The sequence below is a fragment of the Macaca fascicularis genome, chromosome 14 (assembly GCF_037993035.2).
Source record: "Macaca fascicularis isolate 582-1 chromosome 14, T2T-MFA8v1.1".
Taxonomy (NCBI): Eukaryota; Metazoa; Chordata; class Mammalia; order Primates; family Cercopithecidae; genus Macaca; species Macaca fascicularis.
Genome location: NC_088388.1, coordinates 8,307,585 through 8,323,674, shown reverse-complemented (window position 1 = coordinate 8,323,674; position 16,090 = coordinate 8,307,585). Strand labels below are relative to the sequence as shown.

The 16,090-nt window shown below is 47.5% G+C and overlaps 1 protein-coding gene across 2 annotated transcripts in view; it reads left to right on the top strand.

Moving 5' to 3' along the window:
- The first annotated feature begins 62 nt into the window (after positions 1 to 62).
- The window catches only part of PACS1 (phosphofurin acidic cluster sorting protein 1), a 174,679-nt gene continuing 158,651 nt past the window's right edge, over positions 63 to 16,090 (top strand). Inside the window, exon 1 of one of the 2 annotated variants that reach the window (XM_065527919.2) lies at positions 63 to 166. Coding sequence is in view for 1 of the 2 variants with exons in the window: in XM_045370573.2 (XP_045226508.1) it covers positions 1,023 to 1,375 (353 nt within the window). In the remaining variant the exon portion in view is untranslated. Of the gene's footprint in view, positions 167 to 805; positions 1,376 to 16,090 lie in introns of those variants that run through there. The other variant, XM_045370573.2, reaches the window with a different exon arrangement.

Sequence of the window (16,090 nt, the reverse complement as noted above, 5' to 3'; positions counted from 1 at the left end):
TGGGGAGGGGAGTCGTGCTGCTGTTGTACTACTGGTGTTTAAGTGCACCAGTGGAGGCGCTCACTTGCTGGAGGGTTCAAGATGGTTTCGGGGTGGAGGGGGGGTGATCCAGATAGGACGTGGCAGCTGAGCTAGGCCTTAGGAGGAATGGAATTTTAGAAATTTGGTAAGCAACAAAGCACTGGCACTCTAAAGGATTTGGGGGGTAGGGGAACTGTAGGGAAAGAAGAGGAAGGTTGGCTTCAGATGGGCCCCGGGGTAGCTTGAGAATTCACTCGTGCGAAGAATCTTCTGGACTCCAGGTCCCTGAGCTCCCGCTTGCCCTTGGGGCGGGAACTTCCCGGATCACAGGCACTCGCGGTGGCAGCGGGCTCCGCGTGTCCGCCGACCTCACCGTTTGCCGCCCGCAGGGCAGGGCTAGGTCGGTAGGCGGAGAGCGGGCTTCCCCGGGGAGACCCCCACCGCTGGCGGCGGTTTCGGCATTGGCTCCGAAGACTCGAGGGGCCGAGGCGCGCTCCCGCGGCAGCCCCCTCCCTGCCGGGACTGAGTCCCGGAAAAGCCGGGTTTCCGCTGGCGGGGCCGCGGCGGGCCGGGGGCGGAGAGGCGAGGAGCGGGGGCAGACAAGCCGCTGATTTGAGGGCAGGGCCCGCGGGCGCGCGCTGGCCACAGACCACCGCTTCAACTCCGCCGGAGCGAGGGGCGCGCGCCGCCGCACGCAGGGCGCGAGCGCGCCCGGCACGGCCCCTCGGCGCTGGGTGGGGCTGCGCTGGCCGGGCTCCCCGCCCCCTCCCGGACACGCCCACCCGTGTCGGCCGCGCGAGCCGCAACAGGCAGCGGCGGTCGAGCGCGAGGCCCGCGCGCTCAGAGGCCCCGCGCGTGCGTGCAGCTCGCTGGCGACTCGCGCTCTGGCAGGCGGGCTGAGGAGGTTGCCGAGCCCCCGCCGCCGCCGCCGCCGCCGCGGAGGAAGCCTGGGAGCCAGCTCGGCGTCGCCTCGGCCTCCCTAACCCCCGTCTAGCCGGGCCATGGCGGAACGCGGAGGGGCGGGCGGTGGTCCCGGAGGCGCCGGGGGCGGCAGCGGCCAGCGGGGCTCCGGGGTCGCCCAGTCCCCTCAGCAGCCGCCGCCGCAGCAGCAGCAGCAGCCGCCACAGCAGCCGACGCCCCCCAAGCTGGCCCAGGCCACCTCGTCGTCCTCGTCCACCTCGGCGGCGGCTGCCTCCTCCTCGTCCTCGTCCACCTCCACCTCCATGGCCGTGGCGGTGGCCTCGGGCTCCGCGCCTCCCGGCGGCCCGGGGCCAGGCCGCACCCCCGCCCCGGTGCAGATGAACCTGTACGCCACCTGGGAGGTGGACCGGAGCTCGTCCAGCTGCGTGCCTAGGTGAGCGCGGGCGGGTGCGGCGGGGCTCCAGAGGAGCGGGGTGGCCGCCTGGGGCCCAGCCCTCCCCGCCCCAGCGCCCAAGGGGTCCCCGCCCTCCATCCCACCGACTGTCCCGCGGCCGGGCCTGACTCCAGCCAGGCCTCCCGGGACTCCTGCCGCGGGGACCCGCCCTCTTCTGGCAGCCCCACCTTCTGCCTGGGGCCGGGACCACCCTTCTGTCCTCCCCGAGGGACTTTCTGGCCTCGGCCCCGGGCTTTCTCCGGTTGGGCTGACCGAATCCGGCCTTCCTGGCAGTCAGTTTCCCCGAGTAAGCCACTCTCCTGCCTCGCCGGCGCCGGGGGCTGTACAAACATGGATGTGGTATAGATCTCTTGATATTGTTATTTCCCAATAGACTCAGCGTATGCCAAACTCGATTGTCACCTCTTGCAGGTAAAGCTCATATAATCACCCTAGGGACTTCTCATTAGCCTTCGGCACACATGTTCATTTGAACTTCATATTACACACGTTCTGTCCCAAGCGCTATGCTCTTAGTTTTGGGGTCCCATTTAATGTGTCCTGAAGTGTATTTTTACCTCCCTTCCCCCACTAAAACTGGTCCCAGAATCTCCCAGCTCTGCAGGGCTCTATGAAATTACTGCCTTGTTCCTAAATTCAATCCATTCCTCTCTGTCTGTTGGAACCATCTGGGGACTTTCCTTCCATTGGCAAAATAGGCCTGAGTTTGGGGATATTTTCTGTTTCTGTATTGGCAGGGCAGTCTGTGGGGACACTGTGGTATGTCTTACAGTTTGCCACTTGAATAAGAGTGTGTGGAACTGGTTTCACTCAGAAAGCCCAGAGAAGTGCCTGGAGGTGTTCTTTTTTTCACCTTGCAGCTGAGTTGATTCTGTTGCCTTGAAGTCTTGGGCTCTCTCCTCACTGTTGGTTAGGCAGACGGATGTGTAAGTCAGAGTTAGGGAGCATTGCTGGGCTTCACCCTCAACTGTCTTCCTTTCCCCACCTTTTTTCTGGATAATATTTTATATATATATCCCAGATAGGAATGATGAGAGTACATCTTTCTGTTTCGCTCAGCTTAAAGAACAGAGCATTATCACCTCTGTTGAAGCTCTCAGGGTGCCCCTTCCTGACCATCTCCCCTCTTCCTTCTACACAGGGAAACACTATTTTGAATCGTGTTTATCATTTCCCTTTTTAGAAAAAGAAATTAGTTTTACTACATAATGCATCTCTATATATTTTATAGTTCTGAATGTTTTTGAAGTTTGTATAAATGGTTTCATCCTGTATGTGTTCTGTGACTTGATTGGTTTTTCTTTTTTTTTTAAATCAGCATTAGGTTTGTGAGAATCATCCATGTGGTATGGTAGCCATAGTTAAATATTTTCATGATGGGTAGTATTCCGTTGTATGAATGAATATACCATAATTCTCTTGATAAATATGTACGTTGTTTCCTGTTTAACACCCTCAGTAATGCATACATTTCCCCCCAGGACTCCTAGTGCTCTTTTGCAGATGTTTCTTTAGGTTGTATTCATATGGAGGGGTGGGGTTGCCACTTGCAGGGTGTAGATCTGGGACTTAACTGGGCAAAAGTAGATTGTTTCCACAGGCTCCTTCCACTCTGTTTCCACGTCACTTAACAGATTTACACATTTTTTTTTTTCCTCTGTCCTTTCTCTAGGGAAATCAGGAGCCACATTAGTTTAGTTTGCTGTGGCCAGATCTATAGCACAACACCAAGCTCAAGCGAGAGTTGAGTATGTGATGGTATTCCTCTCTTGATCCTAAGCAGGCCTCTCTCTTTCTATACAGGCCCATCCATCGCTGAAGTATCCTAACCCACCTCTTTCACACATAGAAACACCGTGCCCCTTCCTATGTGGGTCCAGCCTTCCTGTTCCTCCTTCACTTCCATGCCTGTGTTTGGTGACATTTGGGCAGCTGCCTTCTCCATCTTGTTAGGTTGAAAAGGCGCGAGCCGGCTGGCAAGGAGCTGCAGCAGAGGGGCGTGAATGAAATCATTGACTGCTGTTGATGTTTGGTCTGCCTCTAGGTCTCTTGGTCACTGCACAGTCCACGTAATAAATTATTAGCCCAAGAAACAGCCAGGCATCCTGATCAAATGTATAATTATTATGCTAACTTGCTGTGAGAGGCTTAGGCGGACTTATTTTCGCATTCTGGGAGCCTGCAGTTGTGTCACGTTTACTTACCAGTCCTTGAGCTTGTCCACTGTCCTGCTTCAACCTTGTTTTCCACCCATCACCCTTGTACCTCCTAACTCCTTGTGGAACACATGTGCTCTTTGAGCATTTTGCAGGCTGGAATAACACCCTGTGGGGAGAAAATGGCCTGCCATTGGTCTTTCCACTTATTAGAGTCATCTGGTTAATTTGAGGTCTCCTGGGTGTCCTTGTTCATGTTGTTTAGAATATATTGGCAACATGCAGCACTCTATGGAGGGATTAACATTCTTGTCTCATGTAACTCAAATGGGACACAAATATATGAGACACATGCCCTTTAGAAATGTAAACATGATTGTGGATCTAAGGTTAGGTGTACATAGAATGTGGTGGGATTTGGTCTCAGGGCAGAGAAGAGGGGCTCGAACAGTATGGTGTTAGGAAGGTCCTGCTGCTTTTCTTGATGCCTGTCAAAACATAATTTGCTTTTGAAAAAAATATCATTTCCTGTATTAGATATTTAAATAGAGAGCATTGTAGTTGTTCCTCAGGTAGGTATCTGCTTTTATTTAACATCTGTTAAATTCCCCCAGAATACATAATACTTTTGAAAAACTTTATATATGGCCGGGCGCGGTGGCTCAAGCCTGTAATCCCAGCACTTTGGGAGGCCGAGACGGGCGGATCATGAGGTCAGGAGATCGAGACCATCCTGGCGAACATGGTGAAACCCCGTCTCTACTAAAAAAAAATACAAAAAACTAGCCGGGCGATGTGGCGGGCGCCTGTAGTCCCAGCTACTCGGGAGGCTGAGGCAGGAGAATGGCGTGAACCCGGGAGGCGGAGCTTGCAGTGAGCTGAGATCCGGCCACTGCACTCCAGCCTGGGCGACAGAGCGAGACTCCGTCTCAAAAGAAAAACTTTATATAGATGAATAGCTTACCCACAGCTGGTTTTAAAAGAACGAAATTGTTCTGTTGATCGCATTTTTCACCAGCATTTTTTGTTTTTTTTCTTTAGATGGAGTCTTGCTCTGTCATCCAGGCTACAGTGCAGTGGAGCAATCATAGCTCACTGCAGCCTGCAACTCCTGGGCTCAGCAATCCTCCAGCCTCAGCTTCCCAAGTAGCTGGGACTATAGGCACATGCCACCACACCTGGCTATTTTTTTTTTTTAAACAGGGTCTCGCTATGTTGTCCAGGCTGGTCTTGAACTCCTTGCTTCAAGCTCTCCTCCTACCTCAGTCTCCCAAATTGCTGAAATTACAGGTGTGAGCCACTGTGTCTGGCCTTTTACCAGCATTTTTTTTTTAAGCCAAAATGATTAATATATGTCCATGATTAGAAATTTGAGCAGTATGGAAAGATGGAAAGCACAAAGGAAAAAGCCCCCAGTCCATCCCTTTTCTCACTTCCCAGAGGTAATCACTGTGAAATACAGGTGACTTTTAAGATTCTGTTACAAAAAGGTAGCTCTGCTATAGTTGCTTTATCTTTTATGAAATTCAAGCTTTAGAAATTATCTTTGTTTTCCCTCCATCCTAAGTAGTACTTCCTCTACTATGGTCCAGTATGTCATGGACTGTGGTGCAGAGTTATGGGGACCAGGTGGTATGCTGCTTGATGTTAACGAGGAAGGGTTTTAGAGCCTCATTGTTGATCCCTTCCCTTCTGCCTTTGTATGGTGAGGTTTTCCTGATATTCTTTTCTCTTTTTGTGCTGCTGTAAGTAGGAGAGGCAGATAAATTATTAAACTTTACAAGCATTCAAAATTTCCTCAGTGGCATAAAAATGATTATTAAGAGATGAAATGTGCTCTGCTGTATCACTCGCAAACCATATCCAAAGCCCATTTGCATACCCTTATGTGTGTGTGAACTTAGGGTAGGAGTTCTGCAGTTTTCAGTCACATTTCTCCTTAGGCCACATTTTTTTTAAGTGGGTGCTGAGGTCAAGCCTTAATGGACAAAAGCGTTGGAGCCAGAGAAGGTGGCCATAGCTGAGTTGGCATGACTGGCCTGCAGCAGAAGTGTTACTTTCATGAAAACACTTGGGGGCAGTTGCCCCTTTAACCACAGAAGCACTATACAAGCCAAGATGTACTACTCTGTCTTCTTACTATATTCTAGGACAAATTGTTCCATGCATTAGTTTACTATTTATTTATTTATTTATTTTTGTTTGTTTTTGAGATGGAGTCTCACTCTGTCGCCCAGGCTGGAGTGCAGTGGTGCAGTCTTGGCTCACTGCAAGCTCCGCCTCCCGGGTTCACTCCATTCCCCTGCTTCAGCCTCCCGAGTAGCTGGGACTACAGGTGCCTGCCACCATGCCCGGCTAATTTTTTGTGTTTTTTAGTAGAGATGGGGTTTCACCGTGTTAGTCAGGATGGTCTCCATCTCCTGACCTTGTGATCTGCCCACCTCGATCTCCCAAAGTACTGGGATTACAGGCGTGAGCTACCACGCCTGGCCTTTGTTTTGTTTTTTTGAGACACTGTCTTGCTTTGTTACTCAGGTGGGAGTGCAGTGGCACAATCACGGCTCATTGCAACCTAGACCTCCTGGGCTCAAGCATTCCTCTCACCTCAGCCTCCCGAGTAGCTGGGACCATAGGCCCTTGCCACCATGTCAGGCTGATTTTAAAATGTTTTGTAGAGATGGGGTCTTGCTGTGTTGCGCTGGCTGGTCTCGAACTCCTGGGCTCAAGTGATCCTCCCTCCTCAGTCTCCCAAAGTACTGGGATACAGGTGTGAACCACTGTGCCCGGCCCATGCCTTAGTTTTTTCATCCTTATGGGAATACTTTTACTTACCATCCATTCTTAGATGTGGGTGAAATATATATAAAATTGGATCTATAGAAGCGTGGGAGAAAGCACTTCTTAAATTATAGGTATAAAGTAAATGTAATTGGTCAAATAAGAAAGACCTGGTGAAATTTCTATTACTACCCTAGCATTAAAAGTATTTTTTTTTTGGCCAGGCGCGGTGGCTCACGCCTGTAATCCCAGCACTTTGGGAGGCTGAGGAGGGCGGATCACCAGGTCAGGAGATCGAGACCATCCTGGCTAACACGGTGAAACTCCGTCGTTTTTTTTTTTTTTTTTTTTTGAAACAGAGTCTCGCTCTGTCTTCCAGGCTGGAGTGCAGTGGCGCGATCTCGGCTCACTGCAAGCTCCACCTCCCGGGTTCACGCCATTCTCCTGCCTCAGCCTCCCGAGTAGCTGGGATCACAGGCACCCGACACCACGTCCGGCTAATTTTTTTTTTGTATTTTTAGTAGAGACGGAGTTTCACCGTGTTAGCCAGGATGGTCTCGATCTCCTGACCTTGTGATCCGCCCGCCTCGGCCTCCCAAAGTGCTGGGATTACAGATGTGAGCCACTGCGCCCAGTCACATTAAAAGTCTTAAAAGCATGTTTGTACCTTAGGAGATTTGAATTTCACATTGTGAGTGTTGTAATAGAATATCCTCTCTATCAGGGTAATAGTATCCATCGTCCCTGTGGAAGCTTAGATTCCTTGACTGAGAAAGATAATGACTTTCACAGAGTCCATTTTACATGTATTGATTTACAGATCTTTTGGACACATTAGCGATTATGTGATTTCTTTCTAAGCTAGTTTTCTAATTTCTTAGCCAAACCAGTAAGTTGTCACTGTTGTTGTTGGTGCTGGCATGAGGGCAGGTGCACGTCAGAAAATGTTTGGGCTGCGTCTTTTCACTACCTCAGTTCAGGAGGCTTGTCCAGTTTGGACCTGGACTTTTTTTATTTTTTTGAGATACCGTCTTGTTCTGTCGCCCAGGCTGGAGTGCAATGGTGCAATCTTGGCTCACTGCAACCTCCACCTCCCGGGATTCTTGAGCCTCAGCCTCCCAAGTAGCTGGGACTGCAGGCGCGTGCCACCATGCCCAGCACATTTTTGTATTTTTAGTAGAGACGGGATTTCACCGTGTTGGCCAGGCTGGTTTCGAACTTCTGACCTCAAGTGATCCACTGGCCTTGGCCTCCCAAAGTGCTAGGATTACAGATGTGAGCCACTGCACCTGGACTGGCCTGGACTTGAAGGTGTTGATGTAGACGCCAGCATGCATCTACAGGGTGGGTCCTCTGAAATTTGGTGTTGGCCTGGCTCACACTCATGTTGTCACATTCCGGAAATTCCGTGGGAATCTAGTGTAGCTGTGGGAATGATTTGCCAGTGTTGGTCTTCTTCCAGCATAGGTCTTGGGGTGATATTGAGGGCTCTTGAGGAAAGTCAGAGTTTGGAGTTGGACTTAGAACTTCTTTCAGAGGGCCATCGAGCAAGGTGGGCAGTCTCTTAGGTCGGCGAGCACTGACAGGGTCTTCTTTGTGGACCTACATGGAGGAATAACCAGCTTCCAAAGGTTTTAGAGACCAAGATATGCACCAGCTCTAGAGTGTTACCTCTTATAGACCTTCACAGGGCGGCTGACTGGACCTGTGTTCCCTGTTACCTCATTAAAAACCAGAGAATGGCTTTGGTCTCAGCTCAGGGATCACCACTTAGGCAGACCTGCACCCTACTTCTTGACCTTGGGAAGCGCAGTAGAACAGACAGCTAATCATTGAAACACATCTGGAAAACTTCTAGAGAATAGTTTATCAAAACATTCTAAGGCTGGGCGTGGTGGCTCAAGCCTATCATCCCAGCACTTTGGGAGGCTGAGGCGGAAGGATCACTTGAGCCCAGGAGTTTGAGACCAACCTAGACAACATGGCAACCCCATCTCCACAAAAAATAAACAAAATTAGCCAGGTGTGGTGTGCACCTGTGGTCCCCACTACTCAGGAGGCTGAGGTGGGAAGAGCACTTGAGCTCCAGGGGTCAATACTTCAATAAGCCATGATCTCGCCCCTGTACTCTAGCCTGGGCAACAGAGTAAGACTCTCTCTCAAACAAAAATGGTCGAATAGAGAATGTTCTAAACTGTTACTTTCCTTGTGTTGAGGTAGATGGCGAGGCATAGGTGATAAAATAGTGTTGATAGCAGGTTTATTTAATTTTGTGCAGATCCTTTTAGACTGTAAGGTTTTTTTGTTTTGTTTTGTTTTGTTTTTTTGAGATGGAGTTTTGCTCTTGTCACCTAGGCTGGAGTGTAAAGGCACAGTCTCGGCTCACTGCAACCTCCGCCTCCCAGGTTCAAGCAATTCTCCTGCTTCAGCCTCCCGAGTAGCTGGGATTACAGGCATGCACCACCATGCCCGGATAATTTTGTATTTTTAGTAGAGTCGGGGTTTCACCATGTTGGCCAGGCTGGTCTCGAACTCCTGACCTCAGGTAATTCACCTGCCTCGGCCTCCCAAGGTGCTGGGATTACAGGCGTAAGCAACCATGCCTGGCCAACTGTAAGGTTTTTAAGGTACAACAAAGGTTAGAATATTTGAGTTTAGTTCTAGTTTCAACAATTTTTCTGAATCTCAACTATGGTTCTTCTTCTTTCTTCCTTGTGAGTAATGATCTGCGTCAACTCTCAGATTAATCTGGGCTCCCTTCATCCTTTCAGCACTTTCGGTACTTTTAGTTTTGTAAACATAGTGGTATCCACAGGCCATTTTGGCAAAAACACTTTTTATAACTGTATGCATCTTAGAAATTGTGCTGTGGGTGATTTGCTGTGTATGTTTTTTAGTGACCTGGTATAAATATAGTTAGATGTGAAAGGAGTGATGCCTTAAATTTGTTCCCTGCTGTAACACCTGTTCCCCTCTTTATAGTCTGTGTAACTCCTCCAAATGACAGATCTTTTGGACACATTAGTGGTTATGTGATTTCTTTCTAAACTAGTTTTCCAAACTACCTCTCAAAACCTTATTATGAGTAGGATTTCCCCCAGTTAACATTTTGGGTATGACTGGCATGTTAATTGTCTCTGAGGGATTTTAGACTGGTTATTTTGTTTTTTATTTTGAGATAGGCTCTCACTCTGTTGCCCAAACTGGACTGCAGTAGCATGAACACAGCTCACTCTGCAGCCTCAATCTCCTGGGTTCAAGCGGTCCTCCCGCCTTAGCCTCCCAAGTAGCTGGAACCACAGGCACATGCCAGCATGCCCTGCTAACTTTTTAATTTTTTGCAGAGACAAGGTCCCACTGTGCTGCCCAGGCTGTTCTCAAACTCCTGGGCCCAAGCAATCCTCCTGCCTCAGCCTCTCGTAGTGTTGGGGTTATAGGCGTAAACCACTGCCCCCGAGCTAGACTGGTTATTGTGCTGAGATATAGGAAGGCATTTTTTCTTTTCAGTTGTTTTCTTTTCTTTTTCTTTTTTTTTTCTCTTTGAGACAGAGTCTTGCTCTCTTGCCCAGGATGGAGTGCAGTGGCTCAATCTCGGCTCACTGCAACCTCTGTCTCCCGGGTTCAAGTGATTCTCCTGCCTCAGCCGCCCAAGTAGCTGGGATTACAGATGCATACCACCATGCCCGACTAATTTTTGTCTTTTTAGTAGAGACAGGCTTTCACCCTGATGGCCAGGCTGGTCCTGAACTCCTGACCTCAAGCCCGCCTCAGCCTCCCAAAGTCCTGGGATTATTGGCGTGAGCCACCACCCAGCCTCTTTTCAGTTGTTTTTCTGAAACATTGTGCATGTTTGTGTGTGTGTATGTGCACTTCTGTATCTGTCTGTGAGTTTTCTTTTGTTCTTCTTGGTAGGTGAGACAATTTTAGCAGGGTTTTTTTTGTTTTTTTTGGGGGGGGGGTTTTTTGTTAGTTTATTGCTGGGGAAAGGTCTGGGTTAAAAAAAAAAGTTTAGAACACACTAAGGCTTGGGGCATCAGTTACCATTTACTGATCCCTCCTCACTAACCTTTTCCTGCCTCTTATTTACAAACACCAAATGGCTTCAGGGTTTGGGGAGCAGCTTTTCCCTTCTGTCTTTCTGTTTTATGGTACCTCTCAAACACATTGCATTGTAATCCCTTCCAACCCCTGCCCCCGTAGTCTTTCCCAGAGTGATATTTTAAAATGAAAATCAGAACTTATCACACCCCCTCTATAATCTTCCAGTTCTTTCATTCAGCAAAAGCTTATAGACCAGCTGGTGTGTGCCACAAGCAAAATCCTTGATCTCGTGAAGTCCGCATTCTAGTGGGTAAAGATAAGAGACACCATCCAGTAACTTTCTGTCATACTTAAAAAAGACCCCCTTTTCATGGTTCAGGAGATGCTAAAAGATGCAGCCCCTTCCCGTGTCTGTGACCTCACCTCTGCGTTCTCCCCTTGCTCCTGAGGTGGGTTACCCCCGCTTTAGGGCTTTTGCACTTGCTGTTCCCTCTACCTGTGATACTCTTTCCTTGGATCCTTGGATCACTGAGACTGGCTCCTGGGTGTCATTCGTCTCTTCACTGACCTGCCACCTTGGAAGGCTGTCCTCACCTGCCCAACCCCTTCTGGGAGCTTATAAAGCTGCTTCACACCTACTCGCCATTACCAGAAATAATCTTGTTCCTTTATTTAGTTACTTTATAGTTACTCAATAACTACATTTGTCAAATCAATGACACTGATTTTCCTATAGTGTTTTATAATGTTTATTGAATGACTATCTGTTATGCCCAATTCATCCATTCACCAAATATTTACTGAGTGTTTCTGTGTGCCAAGCACTGATCTAGGCTCTGGAGAAGCAGCAACAGACAGGCTGACAAAATCCATTCTCTCCAAGAGTGTGCATTCTGGAGGGGGTGACAGATGAGAAACAATTACATCATTATATCTGTGATAAATGGTCAGATAGCAAGTAGGGTCACAAAGAATAGTTTGGTGGGGAACTGAGTGTCAGGGGAAAGGCTGTCTTGGTCAGGGAGGGCATCTGGTAAGGTGACAGTTGAGCTGATGCTCGCTGCAGTGAAGCTGATGACCTGAGCATTTACTGTGTGCCACAAAACCGCCAGAGGCAGGTGCTAAGAGCCCTTTTCTCAGAAGGGAAAATTGAGGTCCCGTGAGGTGAAGGCATTTTTTTTAAAGACTACACAGTTTAAAAGTAGGCGGGGCTGGGATTTGTCTCATGACTCACGATTGCCGGACACCAGAGCCGTTTCTGTGTTTAAACTTGGTCCCCCAAGCCTTGTCTGGTTCTCATAGCTGACAAATAATATTTAATGCCGTATTCTTTGCCAGCTGGAATTACAGAACGCTGCTCAATTTCCATCATAGACAGTGAGAGGTTGTGTGGCGTAGTGGCTGTGAGTGTGGGTTCTGGAGCCAGTCAGGTCAGATTTTACTATTTGACTCCGGACAAGTTTTTAACTTGTATAATGCTTCAACTTTTTTCATCTGTAAATGGGCATAATAATTGACCCTGCTGGGTGTGGTGGCTCACACTTACAACCCTAACAATTTGGGAGGCTGAGGTGGAAGGATTGCTTGAGCCCAGGAGTTCGAGACCAGCCTGTGCGACATAGGGAGACCCCCGTCTGTACAAAAAATAGAGAAAAAATTAGCTGGGCTTGGTGGCACACGCCTGTGGTCCCAGCTACTTGGGAAGCTGAAGCTGGAGGATTGCTTGAGCTCAGGAAGTAGAGAATGCAGTGAGCTGTGTTCATACCACTGCACTCCAATCTGAGTGACAGAGCGAGACCCTGTCTCAAAAAAAAAAAAAGTCCCTATCTCACAGGATTATCATCGGAATTAAATAAGGTTAATTTTGTTATTAACACATGTTAATCATGTATGTGGCAACATAGAAAGCACTTAATATTAGCTATTACTGTTGCTATTTTTCTTGTCGACCTAATTTCTTTGTCTTCCCTGCTCCCCTCAACCAAAACAAACCAAACAAACCAAACATGCTTTCTTTTGAGAATTAGGGTAATAGATTTCCTCAGTGGGACCCTCACAAGGTCTTGGGCTCACCTTAGGCCCAGATCCTGCCAAACCCCAAGCTTATTAGACTACAAAGTCAAAGCAAAGTATTTTGGTTCTCTGAAGCAGTGGCTGGGTTGGGATCCTGTTTCTACATCCTGCCAGCTTATATGAACGGAAGAGATGGTACAGGCCCCGCCTGCAAACCACAGCTTTGTTTTGAGCCAGCTTGACTTGACAGCTTCCCTATTTTACCTGCTGACTTCTTTAGCCCTGGTTTGGCAGCCAGAAGAGCAACTGAACCAGTTTACTGCTTACCATTTGTCACCAATGAAAACTGAGCAACTCCTAGGAAAATGAGGGTTTAAATGTAGTTGATTTTGTTTTTCTCTTGTCTTTTTAAGTTCTCCTTTTTGTGTCTCAAACTATAGAAAAACTACATTCTACTTTTACAGGAGAAACCTGATAATACATTTGTGGTCTCTTCTGAAACACGTAGATCTTTGGGTGTATGTTAATTTTCACCTTCCGTAAGCATCAGGACTTTATTTTTCCATTTTGGTCGGAAATCTACAATTATATTTACTTGTGTGTGGTTCTTCTTTAAGAATATATAAAACACAGATTAACATTTCCTTGAATCTGGATCTTAATGATAAATGGATTCTCATGGTAAACGTCAGGGCTTAATGAAGAGTGTAGACTGGTACATGGGGCACAACTGCTTTCTTTAGTTTTTTGTGTGTTTGTTTGTTTGTTTTTGAGACGGTCTTACTCTGTCCGCCAGGCTGACGTGCAGTGGTGCAATCATAACTCACTGCAGCCTCGAACTCCCGGACTCAAGTGATCCTCCAACCTCAGTCTTCCAAGTACAGGTCCACATCACCACACCTGGCTAATTTTTAAATTATTTGTAGAGATGGGGTTTTGCCATGTTGCCCTGGCCTCAGGTGATCCTTCTACCTCAGCTTCGCAAAGTATTGGGATTACAGATGTGAGCCACCGTGTCTGGCCACCTTTTTTTTTTTTTTTTTTTTTTTTTAAAAAAAAAAAAAAAAAAACCTCATTTGGGCTGCGCACGGCAGCTCATGCCTGTAATCCCAGCACTTTGGGAGGCCGAGGCAGGCGGATCATGAGGTCAGGAGATCAAGACCATCCTGGCTAACACGGTAAAACCCCGTCTCTGCTAAAAATACAAAAAAAATTAGCCGGACCTGGTGGCGGGCTCATGTAGTCCCAGCTACTCGGTAGACTGAGGCAGAATGGCGTGAACCTGGGAAGCGGAGCTTGCAGTGAGCTGAGATCGCACCACTGCACTCCAGCCTGGGCGATAGAGCAAGATTCCTTCTCAAAAAAAACAAAAACAAAAAACCCTCATTTGTTATGAAGATAGATAAAATGTTTGAGCATCAGGCCGGGCGCTGTGGCTCACGCCTGTAATCCCAGCACTTTGGGAGGCCGAGGTGGGTGGATTACCTGAGGTCAGGAGTTCAAGACCAGCCTGGCCAACATGGTGAAACTCCGTCTCTACTAAAAATACAAAAAAATTAGCCAGGCGTGTAGCGGTCACCTGTAATCTCAGCTACTTGGGAGACTGAGGCAGGAGAATCGCTTGAACCTCAGAGGCAGAGGTTGTAGTGAGCCAAGATGGTGCCATTGCACTCCAGCCTGGGCAACGAGAGCGAAACTCTGTCTCAAAAAATATAAAATAAAATAAAGCGAGTGTCTATGTTCATAGAAATCATGACCTTCACATCTTTGAGGAGTGTCAGGGAAACTATGACTATGATGGTGTAATATTTATACTGCAGCAGCTCTCATATTAGCCACCTTTTACGTTGTCTTCACAAGCAGATTTTTGTTTGGTACTTTAAATCACAGGCGATGGAATGGGCAATGTAATACGCGTTAAGTCTATTGTTTAATGAAGTTATGTCCTCAGAGTTAAAATATGTAGAAAGTAGTTGACAGCATTCTGTCATCTCTCCCATGCACTGTTTTTGCTGTGGATGAAAATGAATAAGCAACTCTGGAAACCAAGGTCCTCTGGGAACATGAAAACTCTTGTGGCTATTAATGGATTTAACTGTATTTCCTCTCTGCCACCAAGATGTGCAATAAATTGTTTATGCCCTTGCTGTTAGTGGGGAGAATGGTTCATTAAACGCATGTAATATCATTATCGCTTTGTTTTTATTACTTGTAGATAGTCCTATCTCTCCTTTTAAAAAAAGTATAAGAAGAATGGCCGTAATTATTAAACACTGGCCATTAATCCCTTTGGTTGACTTTTTCCCTCCATGGAGAAAAAGGAAGGTATCATCTCACTGGGGATGCAAGCTTGGGCTGGAAATGGGACATGGTCTCCTAAATCTAAGATTTGGCAGAAGGGTGGTTTGGTATGCTTTGGACTTGGGCCAAGTGATATATTTACTTAGGCTCCAGAAGGGCCTGGTTCTAAGGCAGCCACACTGACAAATGAATGCCTTGTATCAAGTGTGGAGAGGCTTCATCGTATTTAAATCCACTTAAGAGAACAGTTATGAAAGAATGACTGTTTAGGACTGTGGCTCTGTTTTCTTGTTTGTCATTTAGGTATTTCTGCCAATTATAATCAATGTGGAGGATAAAAAGCCAGCAAATTGCTGTAGTCTCTTTAAAACCATGTGCCAGAAATGCTTTGACATTAAAGTTTGATTTCTCACTTGGCTTTACCCCACCATGTGGGTTTGAGTAAGTCTTTTTAACTCTTCCTGCACATATCTCTACTGTTTCCTCATTTAGTCGAAAGATACTGAGCATATATTACGGACCAGTCACTGCTTGGATACTGAGGAGTGAGCAGTGAACAAAACAGACAGAAATTCCAGCTCTTGTGGAGCTTACCTTCTGGGGACAGGGTGGGCAGCAGGCAGTAATGAGTGAGTGAGCAAATATTAGGGTGTGTTGAATGGGAAGAATAAAGCTGGATGGGGATAACTGGGCAGAGGGAGGAGGTCACGGTTTTAAACAAGGTGGTCTGGAAAGACCTCAGAAGGCAAGACAGCCACATGGAACACACATTTAGGCAAACTGGGTGAATTTTATGGGATGAGGCCTCCCAGTAGAGGGAACAAGAAGTCCTGGCAGGTTCCAGAGCATCCAGGAGGCCAGTTTGGCTGGAGCCAGGTGAATTAAAGAGAGAGAATGGATAAAGTCAGAGGGGTAAAAGGGGTGATCTCACAGGCCATTGCAGGACTCTGGCTTTGACCTTGAGTGAGATGGGAAGTCACTGGGGCTTTTGAGCCAGCGAAGAGGCATGTTGATCACTTCCACCCTGAAAGAACCCCTGACCACTGTGTGTGGAAGCAGGGAGTCCAGTCAGGGGGCTGCTGTGATGATCTAGGTGGGAGCTGATGCTGACTTGGACTAGGGTGGTGGAGGTGGAGATGAGAAAGTGATGGGAGTCTGGGCATATTGTCAAGCCTGAAGGATTTGCCTGTGGATTGGATTTGACGTGTGACAGAATAAAAGGATTCAAGGATGACACCAATATTTCATTTAACTTCTTTGTGTCAGTTTTCTGTTTGTTTTCTTTGAAAATAATTATTGTCATCTCTTTATCTTAGTGACTTTCTGTGAGAACGAGATCTGTGTAACAGAGCTCTTGACGGGTTTTTTTGTTTCCACTTCTGCCATTTGTAATTAATTGGAAATA